This window comes from Aulonocara stuartgranti, assembly GCF_965226115.1.
Source record: "Aulonocara stuartgranti genome assembly, chromosome: 20".
NCBI classification, from domain to species: domain Eukaryota; kingdom Metazoa; phylum Chordata; class Actinopteri; order Cichliformes; family Cichlidae; genus Aulonocara; species Aulonocara stuartgranti.
Genome location: NC_138956.1, coordinates 2,645,880 through 2,662,884, shown reverse-complemented (window position 1 = coordinate 2,662,884; position 17,005 = coordinate 2,645,880). Strand labels below are relative to the sequence as shown.

The following is a 17,005-nucleotide window of genomic DNA, read 5'->3' as shown; positions in this document are numbered from 1 at the left end:
TAGTATAGACAGGTTTGGTCCCTGAGGAGAGACAACAATCCTGAATAGAGCTGGACCAAAACACCTTGTGCTATCTTTGGATGCACGATTATTTTACACTTTCGGACTGGAAATTGCAAACGGATGTAACTCTCTCTCAAAATCTGATACAGTGGCTTAGATGTGATTTGAGATCAAGTAAAAAATATATATAAATAAAGCAATAAAATGGTCTCTTATGCAGATTTGAACCAGATTTACCTCATGCGCTTTGATCAGGGAACAGCAAACGAGTATACATTTGTCAGATGTTGTTCCCTATGGCTGTAATATCAGTGGGGGATTTGTCTGATAATGAATCAATCACTGAATATGGGTGGATAAACATCTGAGTGCAGCAGAGTATTACTAATCTAATTCCAGTCAAATGCAGGGAGGCCTAGAATCATCTCCTCTCATGGGGCCTGCGATTTCAAGTTCTGCATCCAAATCACAATCCATGATAAGATAAAGGTTTTGTCACTCACACTGGTTTCCTGGTCCGTTTCCATTAGATCACCGTTCCTATGAAGAAGCTTGGTGACTTCACAGCATGAAATTTTGACAGAACATTGTGTTAACAGCTGTGACTTTACGTCAAAATTTTAAGTGTTTTTAAGCAATCAACATGAAAAAGGTGTTATTTTGTTTCATGTTTGTTTTACCTGATGAATTTAAGTGTTGAGCAATAATTCTAATGAAAAGCAGTTTGACCCAGTTAGATCCTTAAATAGATTTTTGTTCACCAAAAGTACAGCTATGAGTAATAAACGCAATCTGCACAGCATATTTGCTGAAGATTAATTCATCCTGCAGCTGAAACACATGCATAAAAATAAATAAATAAATTACAGAGCCCTAGATGCACTTTGTTTACACACATTAAAGCCAGTTGTGGCAACACATTTAGTCACATTTCACAGACATACACACCAACATTATTTTTCATTTTCAGAAATGATAAACATTGCCAGTTACACTCAGTTTGTTCACTTGTTGTTTTCTTTCATGTTACATAATACACAGAGCTCAATAAAAAAAGAAACTTGCTTGAAAATATATATTTGGAAAAAGTGAACTGAGACATAAAAATTCACAGAAAGAAAACAGATTGATTTCAGTGAAAGCAGCACCTGAGCGTGGTCATACATTTTTAGTAGCTAAACCATCAAATGCACTATGAACTGAGCTCACAAGGCTCTTTTTGGTATTATATATAATCATGAAAAACACACTGCAATTACTGGATAGTGAAGATTTGACTTAATATATCCCAGATCATTTTAACATCAATCATTAGAATATTATCCAGGCACCTAATTTCCAAAAGCACTTTTAATTTATCATAAATAACACACACAGTGATCACTCCTGCTCTTTAGATGATGTGAAACTGGAAGAAGGCAATTCGCCCACCGCTTTATTTACCACACAGCCCTGACCTCAGGGGCAGAAGGGGACGTGCAGCCCTCAGCCCTCCCCTTTAAACTCGCACGTACACACCCCTTTAAACACGTCACTCGGCTGGCTGGCAGGCTGGCTAGTATCTGGCGGTGGTGGTGTGCGGTTGGACTGTGGTTGTGTTTCAGGTCTGGTCGTGTTGATAACGACACACTTACGACGCATTTCATCGCGGGAGAGATGGGAGTTATGAAGAAATGGCTCTAAAACAAATTGCCCCAACGCTGCTGGCCCTGCTCGGGCTGGTGGCCGTCGGTAATGGTAAGTTTCATCCGAGCACCTCTCCGGCTTTTGTCTCGATGTGTTTTCCTGGACTGGGCATCGCCTGTTGTCGCTAATCGTCATGGCGCTCTCTATCGCGGATTTGGCTAGCCGTGTCTTGCTAGCGTCGACCTCAAAACCACGGCTGCTGTTTGGTCGAACCGGCTGCCGTGCCGTGTTTGATGATTTATCGATATTTTTGGCTTTTATCCGCTGACAAATTCAATTGAGCTGTTGTTGAACACGAGTAGCGAAACCAACAACAACCACCACCACAACAACAACATGGTGGGGCTGTCTGTTCCGAAGCGCCAGCTAACGTCTGCTAGCTAAAGTTCAATAATGTTGATAAATCTGTGTTATTAAATGGATACAAAACTGATATAAATATGATTTTATTATTCTGTACGAACACCCCAAGCAAGGAATAGTAGTCTACATGGTGCTGTTGATGCTGAGGTTAATCTCTTGTGTGGCTGTTATGCTAACTTATTTACAAAATAGTGTCTTTTTGGCTTGTGACTGCTTATCGCTGTTTTGCTTGGGGACATCGTATAATGATAGCTGGCTGGTTGAATTTGCGTAATGTGGTCAGTTACAGTTTCGTCACATGTTGTGAGGACTGGTTTCCACGCTGGAAGGAGCAGAAAGGAGCCTCTGAATGAAGGCCTAACCTACTTTGTGCATGAAATGTGTTTTCTGAGGGTAAACACTGGCAGCTCTGCCATCGCTTTCCATTTGTAAAGAGTGAAAAGGGTGCTTAGTGGACCCCCACCCCCCCTTTCCTTCCTGCACAGCAGAAAGTGAATGCTGGCATAGGGCGACAGCAGCCGTACATTCAGCCATCCCAGACAGAAGTCAGAGTTGAAGTCTGGGTTCATTGTGATGGAAATGTGGCAAGTGGGGTCTTTTGAGGCGCCAGTTATGGTCCTTCTTCAGTCCGATTCCTCCCCATCTGCTGGAGCAGCTGATGCCCAGCTTCACACAACAGCACCACATCACAATATATCACTATATGTAACAGCACACACAGTATATCACCAAATATTCAGCCAAAGCACAGAGCGTTTGGCCCCTCAGCGCATCTACTGACCTTTAAGTTTGCTCCAAACGTCCCTTCACTTTCATTATGCTTCAGTAGGTTAGACACAAGCATGTCTTGTTTTATGAAAAACTCTGTTCTCTTCCTTTGAGTTTTGCACCTTTGTTTCAACTTGCCACTCACTGGATACACTTATTATTAAAATGATCCGTGTGCCAGGGGGAAAAAATGATCTTTGCTTCATTTGTTATCCATTAAAGTGTACTGTGCTAAACAATTGAGTCATCCTTCCGAGAATCATAAAAACTGTTCCTCCCCCACAAGTTTAGATAAGGGCGCAGTACACTAAGGTTGATCAGTTCAAGGCATGCTGGGAAAATTGTCACACCTGAGTGGCCAGTTTGTTTGCCTGGGTTACACCAACATTAACAGAGATGTGTGAAGGGGGAGAGTTGGGGGTGGGTCTGTGACCGGTGCAGACACACACAGTGATAATGGGTCTGTCCATCTGGCAGGGTTTGTCATGCAAGGGGGGCCACGAGTCTATCATGAGCTGCTTTCTCCCTATGTAATGGATTACACCATGCACAGGCTGAAACCAGACAAACCTGAAAGCTGCTTCGCTGGAGCAGATTCCAGGCCTGCGCGAGTATGTTTTTGTGAGAATATGCTTTACTCACAGGTTTGAATCTGTCACGTGTTGTTGACTTCACGAGGATTAGGAGTCACTGGTGTTATGGGCATTACATGTCTACGTGACGCAGTCAGACTGGGTGAATTGAACAAAGTAGCAATGTGATATGGGCACTGTCAACCACAGTGCCGCTAGGTAGGGCGCGTCCCTCCCCTTCTCTCTACATTCTCCATCTCACTTATATAAAAGCCTGCTGCTTTGTCAGAATTTAATCTGTACTTTGTTGTCTGTGGTCCCGTTTCTGCTTTCATTCACTTACTTCTAACAGGGTGGTGAAGAAAGCTTTAGTTTGGGTTGGGTTTTTTTTTTAAATTTTTTATCTCTAGGTTAGAGGAAGGCCATTGGATAGATGAGCTCCTGCTATCTCTTGACCTTTGAACTCACCTTTGGAAGCTCTTCAACATACAATCACCAGGCCTGCCAGACTATTGTCGTTTCCTGATGTGCCTCTTTTCCACTCTTTAGTCATGGATGCATAACCCTGCTGTCTTTCTGGTAAAATGACCGCCTTCTGTCATTCAGACATGGCTTATTAATGTTTCTTCATTTATTTTACACATACAACGTTGATGGATAGAACCACATACATGTGAGATTTGGATATCATGCATCTAGTGAGGTATGATATCCAATAGGAGGCAAATAGAGCGTATAATGTTCTTCCCATCATTTATTTAACACATTGAATGTGTTAAATAAATAAATGAACATTAGTGGCCTATGTGTGAATAACAGAATGCATTAGATCAGAGTTTTCTGACTGCAACATAGTGACCGAACATGAGTGCATTCAGAAGGATTCTTTCCCCCCCTTCTCATTATGAGCAACTGAGATGCACAGCAGGCAACGGCATGATTCACAGTGGCTTACATCAACACATTGTAATTGCACGCATGCCTATACATTTATGCAAGTATATAGGTTTCAGAATTAGATAGTAGAGTGTTGTCGGTCTGCTGCTTTTATGGAAAAAGGCCGTAGTGCTCATTAAGATGTAAGGTAGACCTGTTCAGGTGCACTCAGATTAATGGATAATGTGGCGTGTGGTTGTGGCTTGAAACTAAAACATGCCTTCCTTTCAGTTTGAACAGGGAACTCACTCTACAGGGGTAAACGGTGCAGGTGCTTGTGTAATGTCAAATTTGATGTGAAAGAGTTCAGGTGGTGGCTGTGTGAGCTAGTCAGTTTGGAACATGCGTATACCTGCCCATTAGATCAGAGCAGGGAGAATGTACAGAGAGGTTGAAACTTTATAGGTTCCAAGGTGTAAGCCCGTAAAGAGAAGACGGTGTGGACAGGGGAGGGGAGATGGACATTTGGATTTCAAGCAAGATTGAGTTTGAAAAGTAGAACGTGTTTTAAAGGGGCGGGGGTTTCTTCTCCCTCAGTGTGTAGAAGTTGTTTAAACCTGTTCTAGATAAGTTGTATTGTCTGCCAGATCCCTGCAGCTATGTCGTGATCAAATGAAGTTGCATCACATCCTCTGTATAAAATTTCTGGTTGCTTCCTGGCTCAGACACCACCTCCTTTGCAATTTGTGTTTACTAACAATTTCCATAATGTGGCACTGAGCCAGTTGGGGTCAGGTTAGGTCCGGGGTGGTCTAGTTTTCCTTCCATAATGACCAGTGTTGTTAATGACCTCCTTTGGCCCGGAGGCAGAGAGCCCTAATTGCTACAGCAGACGGCATAGCCCCGGACTGACCCGGCTCCTCCATTACTGATGCTAGACCGCAAGAAATTACTATCGCTTTAGAGCCAGCCAACTTCTTGCCTGTCCTCTTCTCTTCAATTTACTCTAAAGTACTTGTCTTTGTTTAAAGAGTTTTTGCATATTGTTCATGAACCTGCATTTGTTTCTGTGGCGTATCTTAAGCATACACAGACATAAGATCTGTGATTTCTCACCGTGCTTCCACAGACTTGATAGTTACATTAATTTATGTCTATAGAGCTAAACTCGACAGCTTCCTCCATTGCATGTCTCTTTGATTTGTTTTTCTTTTTTGTTTTTTCTGACTGCTGTTGGAATTTAGATCAGACCCACACTGCCTTGTAATTTTCTGCTAGAAGGTATGCAGTCTACTTGTCAAGTTTTCTCTAATACTTCCGTGACAATGATTTACTTTGATTAGTGTGATCCAGGGTAAAACTTTTGCTTTTGGAATCCAGTGAGAGTGCCTTATCTAACTAGCTCTTCAAATACCATTTAACCCTATTTTCTCTCCTGGGCTCAGATAGTGTTGGTAGCTTAAACAGAGCAAAAATTTCTTATGAGTAAGTGTGTGAATATGCAAAGTAGTTGCTTTTTTTGAGCTTTAAAGGTAACTGCTGGATTTATGCCAAATCCTTGTGGTGTTCTCGGATCAACGTTGCATTTTGTCTGGGCTGTTTTTATTTTGGTTTCACAATATTATTAGCTTAAGGATTATCTGCAAAATAACTTGATCTGTCTTTTTTCACAATGAAAAGAGTGACATAACTAAAATTTATATTTTTGCCATATGTGAAATTTCTATATATATGTTGTGCTATGTATATATTGTCATTCTGATCATTCTTCTCAGTTATTTATGCAATGAAAATACAAATGACAGCAGAATCAAGGAGTTTTGGAAATTAGCTTTAGTTTTCAGTGCGTCACTTCAGTTTTATTTATGTAACACCAGATCACAACAAGAGTTTACCTCAAGGTGCTTAATATTTTAAGGTGAAACCCTACAAAAATCACCAAGGGGAAAAAAAAAAAAAAGTTTGGACTATGAAACTGCCCTTTATGATCAGACACGTGGCAATGGTGGGACAGGACAAAACCCCCCTTTTAACAGGAAGAACTTGACATCAAGGCTAAACACAAGCAAACTAAAAATAAGTGTGTAAGTGTCTGCAGTGTATTTGGCGCCAGTTGTTGGTCTGTAAGAAAACAGTGTTTGTGTTTAACAAATAATTGTAACCGAAGAGGGGAAAAAAACGACACTTCTGCAAACATCCAGGATGGGTTTCAAGCAGCTTCAAATGTCATTGACTCATATTACCACCATTTTAGAAATCAGTTTTGGGAATCAGAGCACAAGTGTCTGCAACAAATCCAAAGTGAACCTGTGCTCACACTCGTGTGCTTTTGAACCCAAGCAGAACAACAGACAAGACAGGAAGGGATGTAGCCTCAGGCTGGTGGTTGGTAGACATGGTAGAAGCAGCCTCGGCCCCAGAGACTTCACTTTAGAATCAGATCAGTAATCTGACCCTGAGATGCAGACAAAGGTAATGACTTTCCTCCTTCCCCTAGCATTGATTAGGACACAGTTGTGGTGTGTGCATGTGTATGTTAGCCTGTGTATGTGTGTTGCACTCACACTGTCTGGTGGCGTCTGCTTGTCTTGATCAGCTCTCAGTCTGGTATCTGTATGGATCTAATTTCAGCCAGTGCATTTTGGTAATGGTTCTCCCCTCCCCATGCACGCACACGTGCTGATTGTCTGTCTGAGCCCCCAGAAACCCACAGTGTTTGTGTAACCTGCCGCCCTGCGCCAAGCACATTTACAGTATTTTCTTTATGTTATCGTACACAGAACTTCAGTCGTGTTTTGAGAGCGTTGTTTCCACCAAGTCGGTCTGAGAGGGGCATGCATCTGCTGAACGCTGTCATCGTGGTTTATGGGTAAAGTTCTGTGGAATGGGGCTGTTCTGTGTTTTATTTCGTTAGGTTCATAGGACCGCCAAATTAAGGCAACGCTGTTTATGGCAACAAAGTTTTAATAATGTTTTCCTGACTGTGTTCTCCATTTCCTGTCTCAACACGAACGGAATGATTGGAACTCCGTGCTAACGGCTCAAAGGGATTGCGTTTAGGCTCTGCTCTCCCTGTTTTTGTCATGTGTTCCCTTTTCTGCTCCCTCCCATAAGTTAAAGTCTAGACTGGGTTTTAATGACAGTCGCAGCTGGTCACTTGGGCAGACCTCAATCGCAGCTGGGGGGCCCTGTTTGCCGCCTCCCCCTCTGTATTGTCCTTCCCAAATGGGGACCAACCCCCATCCTGTCTGGCCCAGAGCAGCTCCCCCAAACATCGGGGTTGTTACTGGTAACCCCACTCTGCTGTCCCCTGTATGCCACCCATCCCCCCACGCAAAAGTGCACACCCCCCACTCCAGTCTTTGTTCATGTAGGGCCAGTCCAATCCCCTCCTCATGTCGCCTTAATCTCCACACAAAGGACCAGTGTAAAGACCACCAATTATGTGGATACAAGAGCAGAGTTCACTCAAACTTCACACACACGGCCTTTTCCTCAGATCCAAGTGTATTTAGGCTCGGTAATATTCCTGCAAGTCTGGCTTTGTAACACTTTGGCTCTGAATCTATTGAGATATGCAGAGCGCTGTGTAAACAACACAGCATTTGGATAAATGTTTTTTGTTTGAATTAGTTAAGTAGCAGAACTCCACATTGCCTGATGTTCATCTCGGTTTTTTGGATGGTTTTTTGTTGTTGTTGTTTGTTTGTTTGTTTTTTTGTTTTTTGTTTTTAACCGCTACCTCGTGCCATCTTTTGCAAAGTTTTGTTTGGGGCTGTGATTTAGCAGTTAGATGAATATATTGGCGGGTGAGCGTTGGCTGAATTCTTGAGCAGTTTGTTCTTTTGGAGTGAATTTGAAGGCCAATTTTTTACTATTCTATTTTGGTGGTCTGCCTCCATGAGCATCTAACTTGGCAGATAAAGAACCTGTAAAGCAGGTTTCAAAGCTTGTGCTAATGAGTTGAGTCGGCCCATATTTTGCACATTCGTGTCCCTCTTTCAGTTTTTCAGAAAGCAGAGGTGACATTTGAGTGTGTTTTAATGTTTGCTGTCCAATTGGTTTAAATTATATTTGAAAACTAAATCAATAACTGTACGTGTGCCCGTATGGTTTAGTGACGTGTGTTTTTCCCAGCAGCTTGTTCATTATTAACAGGATGTGAGAGAAATGTCCTCCGCCTAATTGCTTCATCTCGGGCTTTCTGCTCATGACTTTTATTTGGGTGTTTTTTCATCATGCACATATCGATAAATATTACACAGTCACCAGTAGAACCGTTTACGGCTGGTGGACAGATTTTTATATCGCCTAAGCCTGTTTGCTGATTGCATAAATGTTATACATTGTAGTCACAGGGCGTTCAACTTACAGGATGTTTTCATTTAGATAAAAGCATTAGTCAGTAATGAAACATCAGATCATTTTATCTAAACTTGTGAATCAATCACCATCAAGTTAATAATAAATATCCTCTCATGTTTTTGCTGTGCTGAACACACATAATGTTTTTGCTTCTCAGCGTGGAAGCGGGCTACACATGGTATAGTCATGAGGTAGCCCTAAATGAAAGGGAGGACTTCCCACAAACCAAACTCTTGGTAGGCCGCAAACCATCCATGGTAGAGTTGAGAAGCAAACGTGTGTGTTTTCAGCCATGTTTGGTTTCCTTCCTGAGCTTCTGTCTGTGTCTGTGTGCCATCTGTCTTACCACACACAGACTCTCCAGTGATGAATGTGCCTTTTCATTTCAGATCACCGTGTTCTTGTCAGATCACTCCTGTTAGCTCATTATCGTGTATTGGTGCAATATGTTTGTCATGAAAAAAACTTTTATAGCCTTCAATTTGAGTTTTGTGAGGCGATTCGGTTTACAATCCTAAGTGTGGTGAGGAGGTGCTTTGTCTTAAAATGTGCTGCGTGTGTATTTCCTTTTAAATGCTGCTCTTGCTTTTGAGAACGTATTGATGAAAATGGCTCTTGTCTGGATTCACTTGGTAAAAATTTGATATGCTTTACTGAAAAGCCATAAACGGCAGACGTGAAGGAGAGATGGTCCTGGTGGAAAGAGGTGTTTCAGGTTGTCTGAATGTTGATGGAAGTAATGTGTCATCCTGCATTTAAACCTACAGCCATGACTCCTGTCATCGGTTTTATTTTGTTAAACTATTTGCCACGCACTAGCCTGATGTGGCACAGGGCTTGTTTTTCTCTTTTTATCAGGCCCAGCCTGCTTTACCTCTGTGTAATCTGCAGGAAATTCCATCTGCATGCGAACTTGAGTGAAATTTAGACACATTCAGCATTGAGTTCCTGTCACTTTCCCACTCACCTCCTCAAGAACAAGAGACACACACACACACACACACACACACACACACACACACACACACACACACTAACCAGATGTGAAATATTACTGAAACTCTGCTTCAAGTGTTCCACATTTCCAGTTACTACTCGGTGAACAAGCATAGACACATCAGCGTACACGCTACATGCAAAAAATGCTCCCACGCAGAAATAAACCTTCAAGAGTTCAGGGGAAACCACTGCTATGACACCACGGTTTGTGGTTTAGGCCACTTGGATGTTACATGCAGATGTTGCAATAAGTATATCACTCATTGAATTTTTTCTTTTTTTTATTACTTTATTACTTATTATTTTTTATTACTACTCTGGTAGTTGCTTAATTTGCTGGAATCTGCTGACACCTTTTGGCCGACCTCTTCGTTGGTTCAAAAAGAGAAGATCACTGAGCTCATCTGGTCAAAGAAGCCCTTTAGTATAAGACACAGAGGATTAGTGGAATTTTGCCACTCTCAACGTCTTTCCTTCCTCTAGGCATTGTCAGCTGTCCGACCAATGTTGAGCCTCTTTTTGAAGAAGAATAGGGATTGAAATTCCTCTTCTCTTTGTGTCTCCTCCTGTGTTGTTTTAGGGTATAGTGGTCTTGTCTTTGTTAATTCCACAGTGATTAGTCTCAAGTGGTCCAGCCTTTGTCTGGCCTCACCCACGGTAGTGTTGACAGTACGTTTTTCATTTTGGGTTTTCCTGTGTAAAAGGAACAACCAAAAATAAAAACGGCTCCACATTCCTACAACCAACTATGCCATGCCCTGCTGTGCGCTGTGGTAGGAGTAAACCTTAGAAGAAACCCAATGTGCTGGCCTTGCTCTAAATGAGAAGCATGTGTGGTATGACTCGAAATCACATTTCACTCCAAATCTAATCAGTTTTCAGTTTCTTGCTCTCTGGATTGCTCAACCAGTACTGGTTCTGTTTTAGATGTGGCAGGCACTGACCTCATTTGTTTGCGCGTATATGGACCACCGTAGTTTTATTGTGAAAGCGGCAGGAGTTCCAGTGTGTCACCTTTTAATAGGTTCCTGCGCAGAAGTGTGCTGTGTTTAATAACACTCTGGTCTCATTAGCTGAAACAGTGGCGGCTCTCGGTGTCGATGAGAAAAAGCCGGGAGAGGAATGGAGCAGAATGCTGCATTGGGGATTTGGCAGGAGCCCTCTCCCCTTGTTGAGTTTCACTTTGTCTGTCCCGACGGGCAGGACTGTCTCCACCCTGCGTGTCTGGGTTCATCTGCAGTGAAGGATCTGATTTCAGGGCTGTCTGGCTGCTTCTGCTGAACACTAAGGATCTGTGTCTGCACGTCATAATATGCCCACAATTTAAAGGGACCCTCATTACATTTTGTATTGAAACAGTGGTGTATGCTTGCCCCCTGCTGGGCACAATGAAGACGTGAACTAGAGGACTCTGTAACCTCGTGGTGATAAACTTCTTTTCTTTTTCTCACTCTCTCAGCTTTACATTGTAACTGCACAAACTGTGAGAAGACAGGCTATGAGTGCGAGACAGACGGTGCCTGCATGGCTTCAACTTATTATGTCAATGGGAAGGAGGAACACGTACGTGTCTGCATCAACCAGGACAGCCTGGTCCCTCCTGGGCAACCGTTCTACTGTTTGAGTGCTGAAGGTTTCTTCAATACTCACTGCTGCTATGTAGATTACTGCAACAGTATTGACCTGAAAGTCCCAGGTGAGACCTCATTAAATACTTTAGAGCAATTGTGACTGTTTATTTATTTTTTTATTTTTTTTAACCCATTTCTTTTGTTTTGTTTTGTCGTCTTAGTCCCAACCAAAGGGGGGGAATGGTCAACCCAAGTGAGCAACTGGGGGCCAGTGGAGCTGGTGGCAGTGATTGCAGGGCCCGTGTTCCTGCTCTGTGTGTTGCTGATGGTCGGGGTGTTCCTGTTCCAGTATCACCAGAGGGCCTACAGCCACAGACAACGGCTGGAGGTAGAAGATCCCTCCTGTGACCATCTATACTTGGCCAAGGACAAGACGCTCCAGGACCTAATCTATGACATGTCCACCTCTGGATCAGGCTCTGGTCAGTATGCAAAAGCAGGAGCTTCCATACATCCTTAGATATATCAGTATGCCCAAATGAGTAACATTCACCATAGCGGTGTGAGGATACTTATCAGGGAACTCTTGTTGATTTGTTGCCTGTCTGTTGCCCCCTCTGCAGGTTTGCCCCTGTTTGTGCAGCGGACTGTGGCCAGGACTATTGTGCTGCAGGAAATAATAGGAAAAGGTCGCTTTGGGGAGGTGTGGCGCGGGAAGTGGAGGGGAGGCGACGTAGCAGTGAAAATCTTCTCATCCAGAGAGGAGCGCTCCTGGTTCAGAGAGGCTGAAATCTACCAGACAATCATGTTACGGCATGAAAATATCCTAGGATTTATTGCAGCAGACAACAAAGGTGAGGAAAACTGTTGGCTATATGAAGATACAATACAAGAAGGCTGCTTTAAACAACCCTCAACAGTAAAAGTTTAGGCCTTTTCAAAATAAAATGTTTTACAAGCTCGCTGCTGTTTAAGTAGAGTAGATTATTTGATCGACGTTATTCATTTGTTCCCTTTCAGACAACGGCACTTGGACTCAACTCTGGCTGGTGTCAGACTATCATGAGCATGGCTCACTTTTTGACTACCTGAATCGCTACTCTGTCACCATTGAGGGGATGATCAAATTGGCGCTATCAGCTGCCAGCGGCTTGGCACACCTACACATGGAGATCCTAGGCACTCAGGGTGGGACTTTCATGTCTGCAGAGTGGATATGTTATATGTAAAGGGCGAGCATGTTCTTGATGCAAGTGTAATGCTGTTGTGTTGGTTCTCGTGCAGGTAAACCTGGCATTGCTCACCGTGACCTCAAGTCCAAAAATATTCTGGTTAAGAAGAACGGCACATGTGCTATAGCTGACCTAGGTCTGGCTGTCCGCCATGAGTCTATCACAGACACGATCGATATTGCACCGAATCAGCGCGTGGGCACTAAGAGGTAAATGTTTCCATACTTATCAGCACTCAAGTAGATAAAGCGCACAGGGGATTTTACAGGTCTTCCCTGAGGCCTTAAAGAATACATCTGACAACTTTCTTTCTTTTTTTTTCTTCTAATACTTTGAATATCAGAAAGTGAAAACTTTGCAAAGCTGGATTTTAGTTTTCTGACTTTTTCATAATTCTAGTCACTCTTGGATGTAATACCCTGTTATTCTCTGCACCACAGAAATGGGAGACCTTGGTAGAACTTTGAGTGAGATAGATGTACTGTGATGTAGAGTGTAAAAGATGGCAGTAGCTACAATGACCACACAGTGGTTTGTCAAATCCTGTTTTAAAGCCTTAAGATGTGATTTTTCTCAATGGCTGTCTTGGTGATCTTAAACTGCATGCTCAATTATTGAGGAGGAGGAGAGCTGACTGTGAAACTGCATGCTCATTGGCCAACAACTTGGCATAATGCAAAAATTCAACATGACCAGAAACGAGTCACCGAGGGCAGACGGTGATCAAGAAAGTGTTTACTGGGGTGAAGCGTGAGGGCTGTTTTTTCTCATATTCTGAGGACCAGAAATCTTTTTTGCAGCCATAGGTATCGCCCCCTAGTGGGCATTACAAGGAATGAAAGTTTGAGACTTGTTGGGAGGCTGTTATCTTACTTCAGTTTCTATTAGTGGTGCTAAAGTTGTTGTTCATGCTGTGTGTGTCCACCCTCAGGTATATGGCTCCAGAAGTCCTAGACGAATCCATAAACATGAAACACTTTGACTCCTTCAAGTGTGCTGACATTTACGCACTGGGCCTGGTGTATTGGGAGATTGCGCGTCGCTGCAACACAGGAGGTAAGAGCACAATATAAATAAATATGATACAGTTGGTCAAATAAACAGAAACATGAAATCTGAGACTGAAAATGCTTCTCTGTCATGTACTACAGGTATCCATGAGGAGTACCAGCTACCCTACTATGACCTTGTGCCCTCTGACCCGTCCATAGAAGAGATGAGGAAGGTGGTGTGTGACCAGAAACTGAGGCCCAATGTGCCCAATTGGTGGCAGAGCTATGAGGTATTTCACACCATGTATATGAACAGCTGCACTAGTGGTTTCTAAAAATATGTCCAATGGCAGTATATGGAACCAGTTGGGCTGTATTAGTTTGGCAGTACAAGATGTTCTGGTCTACAAGTATGAAGGTAGACTGCCAACTTCTGAGTCAGTGTTGTGGGGGAGGATTAAAATAGTTTTATCTACTCAGTCGTCCATTGTTAAAATTTGGGGTTCATGATGTCCCTGAGCTGGCTACCAGCAAATAAAGTAAAACTTGGATAAATCAGTTCATTTCTGGATTTAATTTCACTTAAAAAACAAAACAGAAAAACAGCTTTTTACATAAAGTGTACTATTCTTAGCAGTGGTGCCCTCAATATACAAAATAAATGAGCCAGTCCAACAGTCTGTTATTGCCTTAGTGCAAGACGCAGTAATCAACATTTAATGTCCCTGATGTAGGTGCACAGGTCTGTCTTACCTTAAACTCTGACATTTTTCTCACACACAGAGGCTGGTTTGAAAAGCACAGATCGCGACTCATTCAAATGTCTGTGGCTATAAGTCATGTTGTAACACTTTTGTCCTCTTGCTGCGCAGTCACTGCGCGTGATGGGGAAGATCATGAGGGAGTGCTGGTATGCCAACGGAGCAGCCAGACTGACAGCTCTGCGCATCAAGAAGACTTTGTCTCAGCTCAGCGTGGAGGAGGATGTGAAGATGTGAGCGTACAGGCGGCAGAAAGACACTCTGGAGACGCACAACCAGACAACACTCCCATAGGAAAGAAACACTAAAGACAGACTGCAAATGAAAACCCTGCCAGTTTTAAAGCCACACTCCAAGTTGTGACAAGGCCTACCTCACCTTTTTAGCCAAAACTACTGAGAATCAACCCTTCTCCTCCTCCTCCTGACTTTTCTCTCCCTTCCCCTGCCTCCCTTTAGCTCCTCACGTCTCTTCCTCCTTCCCTCTGACTCCCTTCTCCATGGGCCACAACACTACAGCACTACCACTGTTAATATCATCACACTCAACCTTTCTTTTTTCATCTCCCATGGCAGGAAGTAGAACTCTTGTACAGTGAAAAGAATCTTCTGTTTTTGATCATCTGTTTTCTTGTTTTTCCTTTTAACCTCTCTGAAATTGTCCAACATGGACTAAAGTCGTCCAGAAGAGTCGGGCATGTCGTGGGCTTCAAGTTTAGGAACGATTACACATAACTTTCCATTGTGTTGGCCATACAACATCATATTCTGTCGCTGTAAGGAGGGGAAAGAGGCTGAAGCACTGTTTTTTATAGGTGTGTGTGCGTGTGCGCGCGTGTGTGTGTGTGTGTGTGTGTGTGTGTGTGTAAGTAAGTAAAAGGTGTCTGGACTACTAGCATGTTCCCAAGACACTACAATGTCTACTGGTGTAGGCTGTAGTTCATTAGAGAAAATCAGTTATTGGACATGTGGTAATTAAGCATGAACAGCTGGATTGTGCTTTTTTTTCCCCTCATTTTATTCCCTCACTTGAATCTTCAAACACAAATTAGTTGCACTCAACTGTAGCTTCCTCATCACATGTGAGACCGGGCAGGTGTCACATAGCAGATGCGGTCCAGTCCTGGCGTTTAGTTTGAAATGTGGCAGGGATAATGTTGAATTTATTCTAATTTTTTTTTCTTCTTGGGATGGTTTTATTTATTTGTTCATAGTTTTTACTACATAATGATGAACACTGTGAGATGAGATGTGACAAACCACAAAATTAAATGTCGTAGTTCAGTCAAAGTCTTCAGAGTCGTGGGTTATTGCATTCATTTATTTTTTAAATTTAATTTCTTCTTTTTCTTTTCTTTTTTTTAAAGTAAAGATGCTGTTTGAAAAATGAATGCAGCCATAACCCTCTGGCGGTGACAGGTGAAGACGTAGTACACACGGGCCAAATAAGAGGCGTATGAAAAGGCAATGAAAACAATCTTTTCTTTTTAAAATATATATATTTTTTGTGTAAAAGATCATGATGGGTGTTTTTTCTTCTGGCTTTAACATTAGACACTACTGATGATGGGTACATATGATTTGTATATACAACATGCATTTTGTTTTATTTTTTTCCGTCTATGCCACAAGCTCCAGTGTGACATTGATCAGTGATTTTAATCTGATGGTACTTTCACGCATCTGTTTGATCCGTCTATGGTTTCTGACTGTCCGAGGAAAGGATTGCGATATCTGCTGGAATTTGTATTTCACTTGCTCCTCTCATGGTAATTTGGTGGTACTACTGATCCCAGGCCATTTTGCTGCAACTTCCTTTTTTTAATTTAATTTAATTTTTAAAATCTATATAAACACAACTATTGCAGGTGCTTGTTGAGTTCTTTCAAGAGCTGAGTAATGCAGATCTGTTTCTACATACGTCTTCTGGGGTGACATCTTTCTCAATGACACTGGAATACTTAGCAGCTTCTTGTAAACCTTACTATTCTGATACTGCCACTGGCTGTTTATTCAGAAATCCAGACGATTGCTGACAGTTCGTGCACAGGGAACATGTGGTTAGATGTAAAATGTAGTTGGGAGTTTTACTGTCAAAGACTGACATGCTGTAAAGAGAAACTGCATGTTTTCATTCTACATCTGACTTTGAGTCCGTCTCCAGACGAGACTATGAAAGTATTACACTGACATTTGTCACCATCGGGCTCTGCACTGTTATGTCCACAAGGGCGATTAGTTAACGTTAGTTACGCCATCACTTGATCCAGAATCCATGTGTCATGTTGGTATCCATTTTTTGCATGCTGTCTCAAACACTGGGTCCTCTGCATTGAGGTAGATAAACTTAAGAGATGATGTTTTTTGTTTTGTTTTTGTTTGTTTTTTTCCCCCCCACCATTTCCTGTGTGCTTTTTGTTGTTGTTTTTTTTTATTTTGTTTTTGTTGTTTTTGTTTTTGTTTTCTGTTTGTGTTGTTGGTTGTGTACCCCAGAAATGTTGCTGCTACTGTTAACATGGGTAGAAGTTCAGCGGGCAGAGGGAAGTGAATAAAAGAAGGGAGGGGAAGTGGGCGACTGCTGTCAGTTGAACCAAAATTGTCAAAACACTCCTGTCCATGTTTGGTTTGTTGCCATGGGTATATGACCATCAGACATCCTGTTCATAGGTAATAAAAAATAATATTGTGCAGATCTTTTCAGAATTAGTTCAAAGGTGTACATAGATGATATACAATAAAATCCTCTTTTTCTTATCCGTGACTCTGGCCAGTGCTCATTTCAGATGTTTGGTTTTCTCTTGTTTTTTTTTTTTTGTTT

The 17,005-nt window shown here is 42.3% G+C and overlaps 1 protein-coding gene across 1 annotated transcript; it reads left to right on the top strand.

The window, feature by feature from the left end:
- Window positions 1-1,512: 1,512 nt before the first annotated feature.
- Window positions 1,513-16,941, top strand: acvr1ba (activin A receptor type 1Ba). The gene is made up of 9 exons (XM_082517727.1): window positions 1,513-1,740; window positions 11,092-11,328; window positions 11,425-11,685; window positions 11,827-12,057; window positions 12,224-12,391; window positions 12,488-12,644; window positions 13,367-13,491; window positions 13,587-13,717; window positions 14,300-16,941. Exons 1-9 carry the CDS (start codon window positions 1,677-1,679, stop codon window positions 14,423-14,425), a joined length of 1,500 nt encoding a protein of 499 aa, XP_082373853.1. The 5' UTR covers window positions 1,513-1,676; the 3' UTR covers window positions 14,426-16,941.
- Window positions 16,942-17,005: the final 64 nt, after the last annotated feature.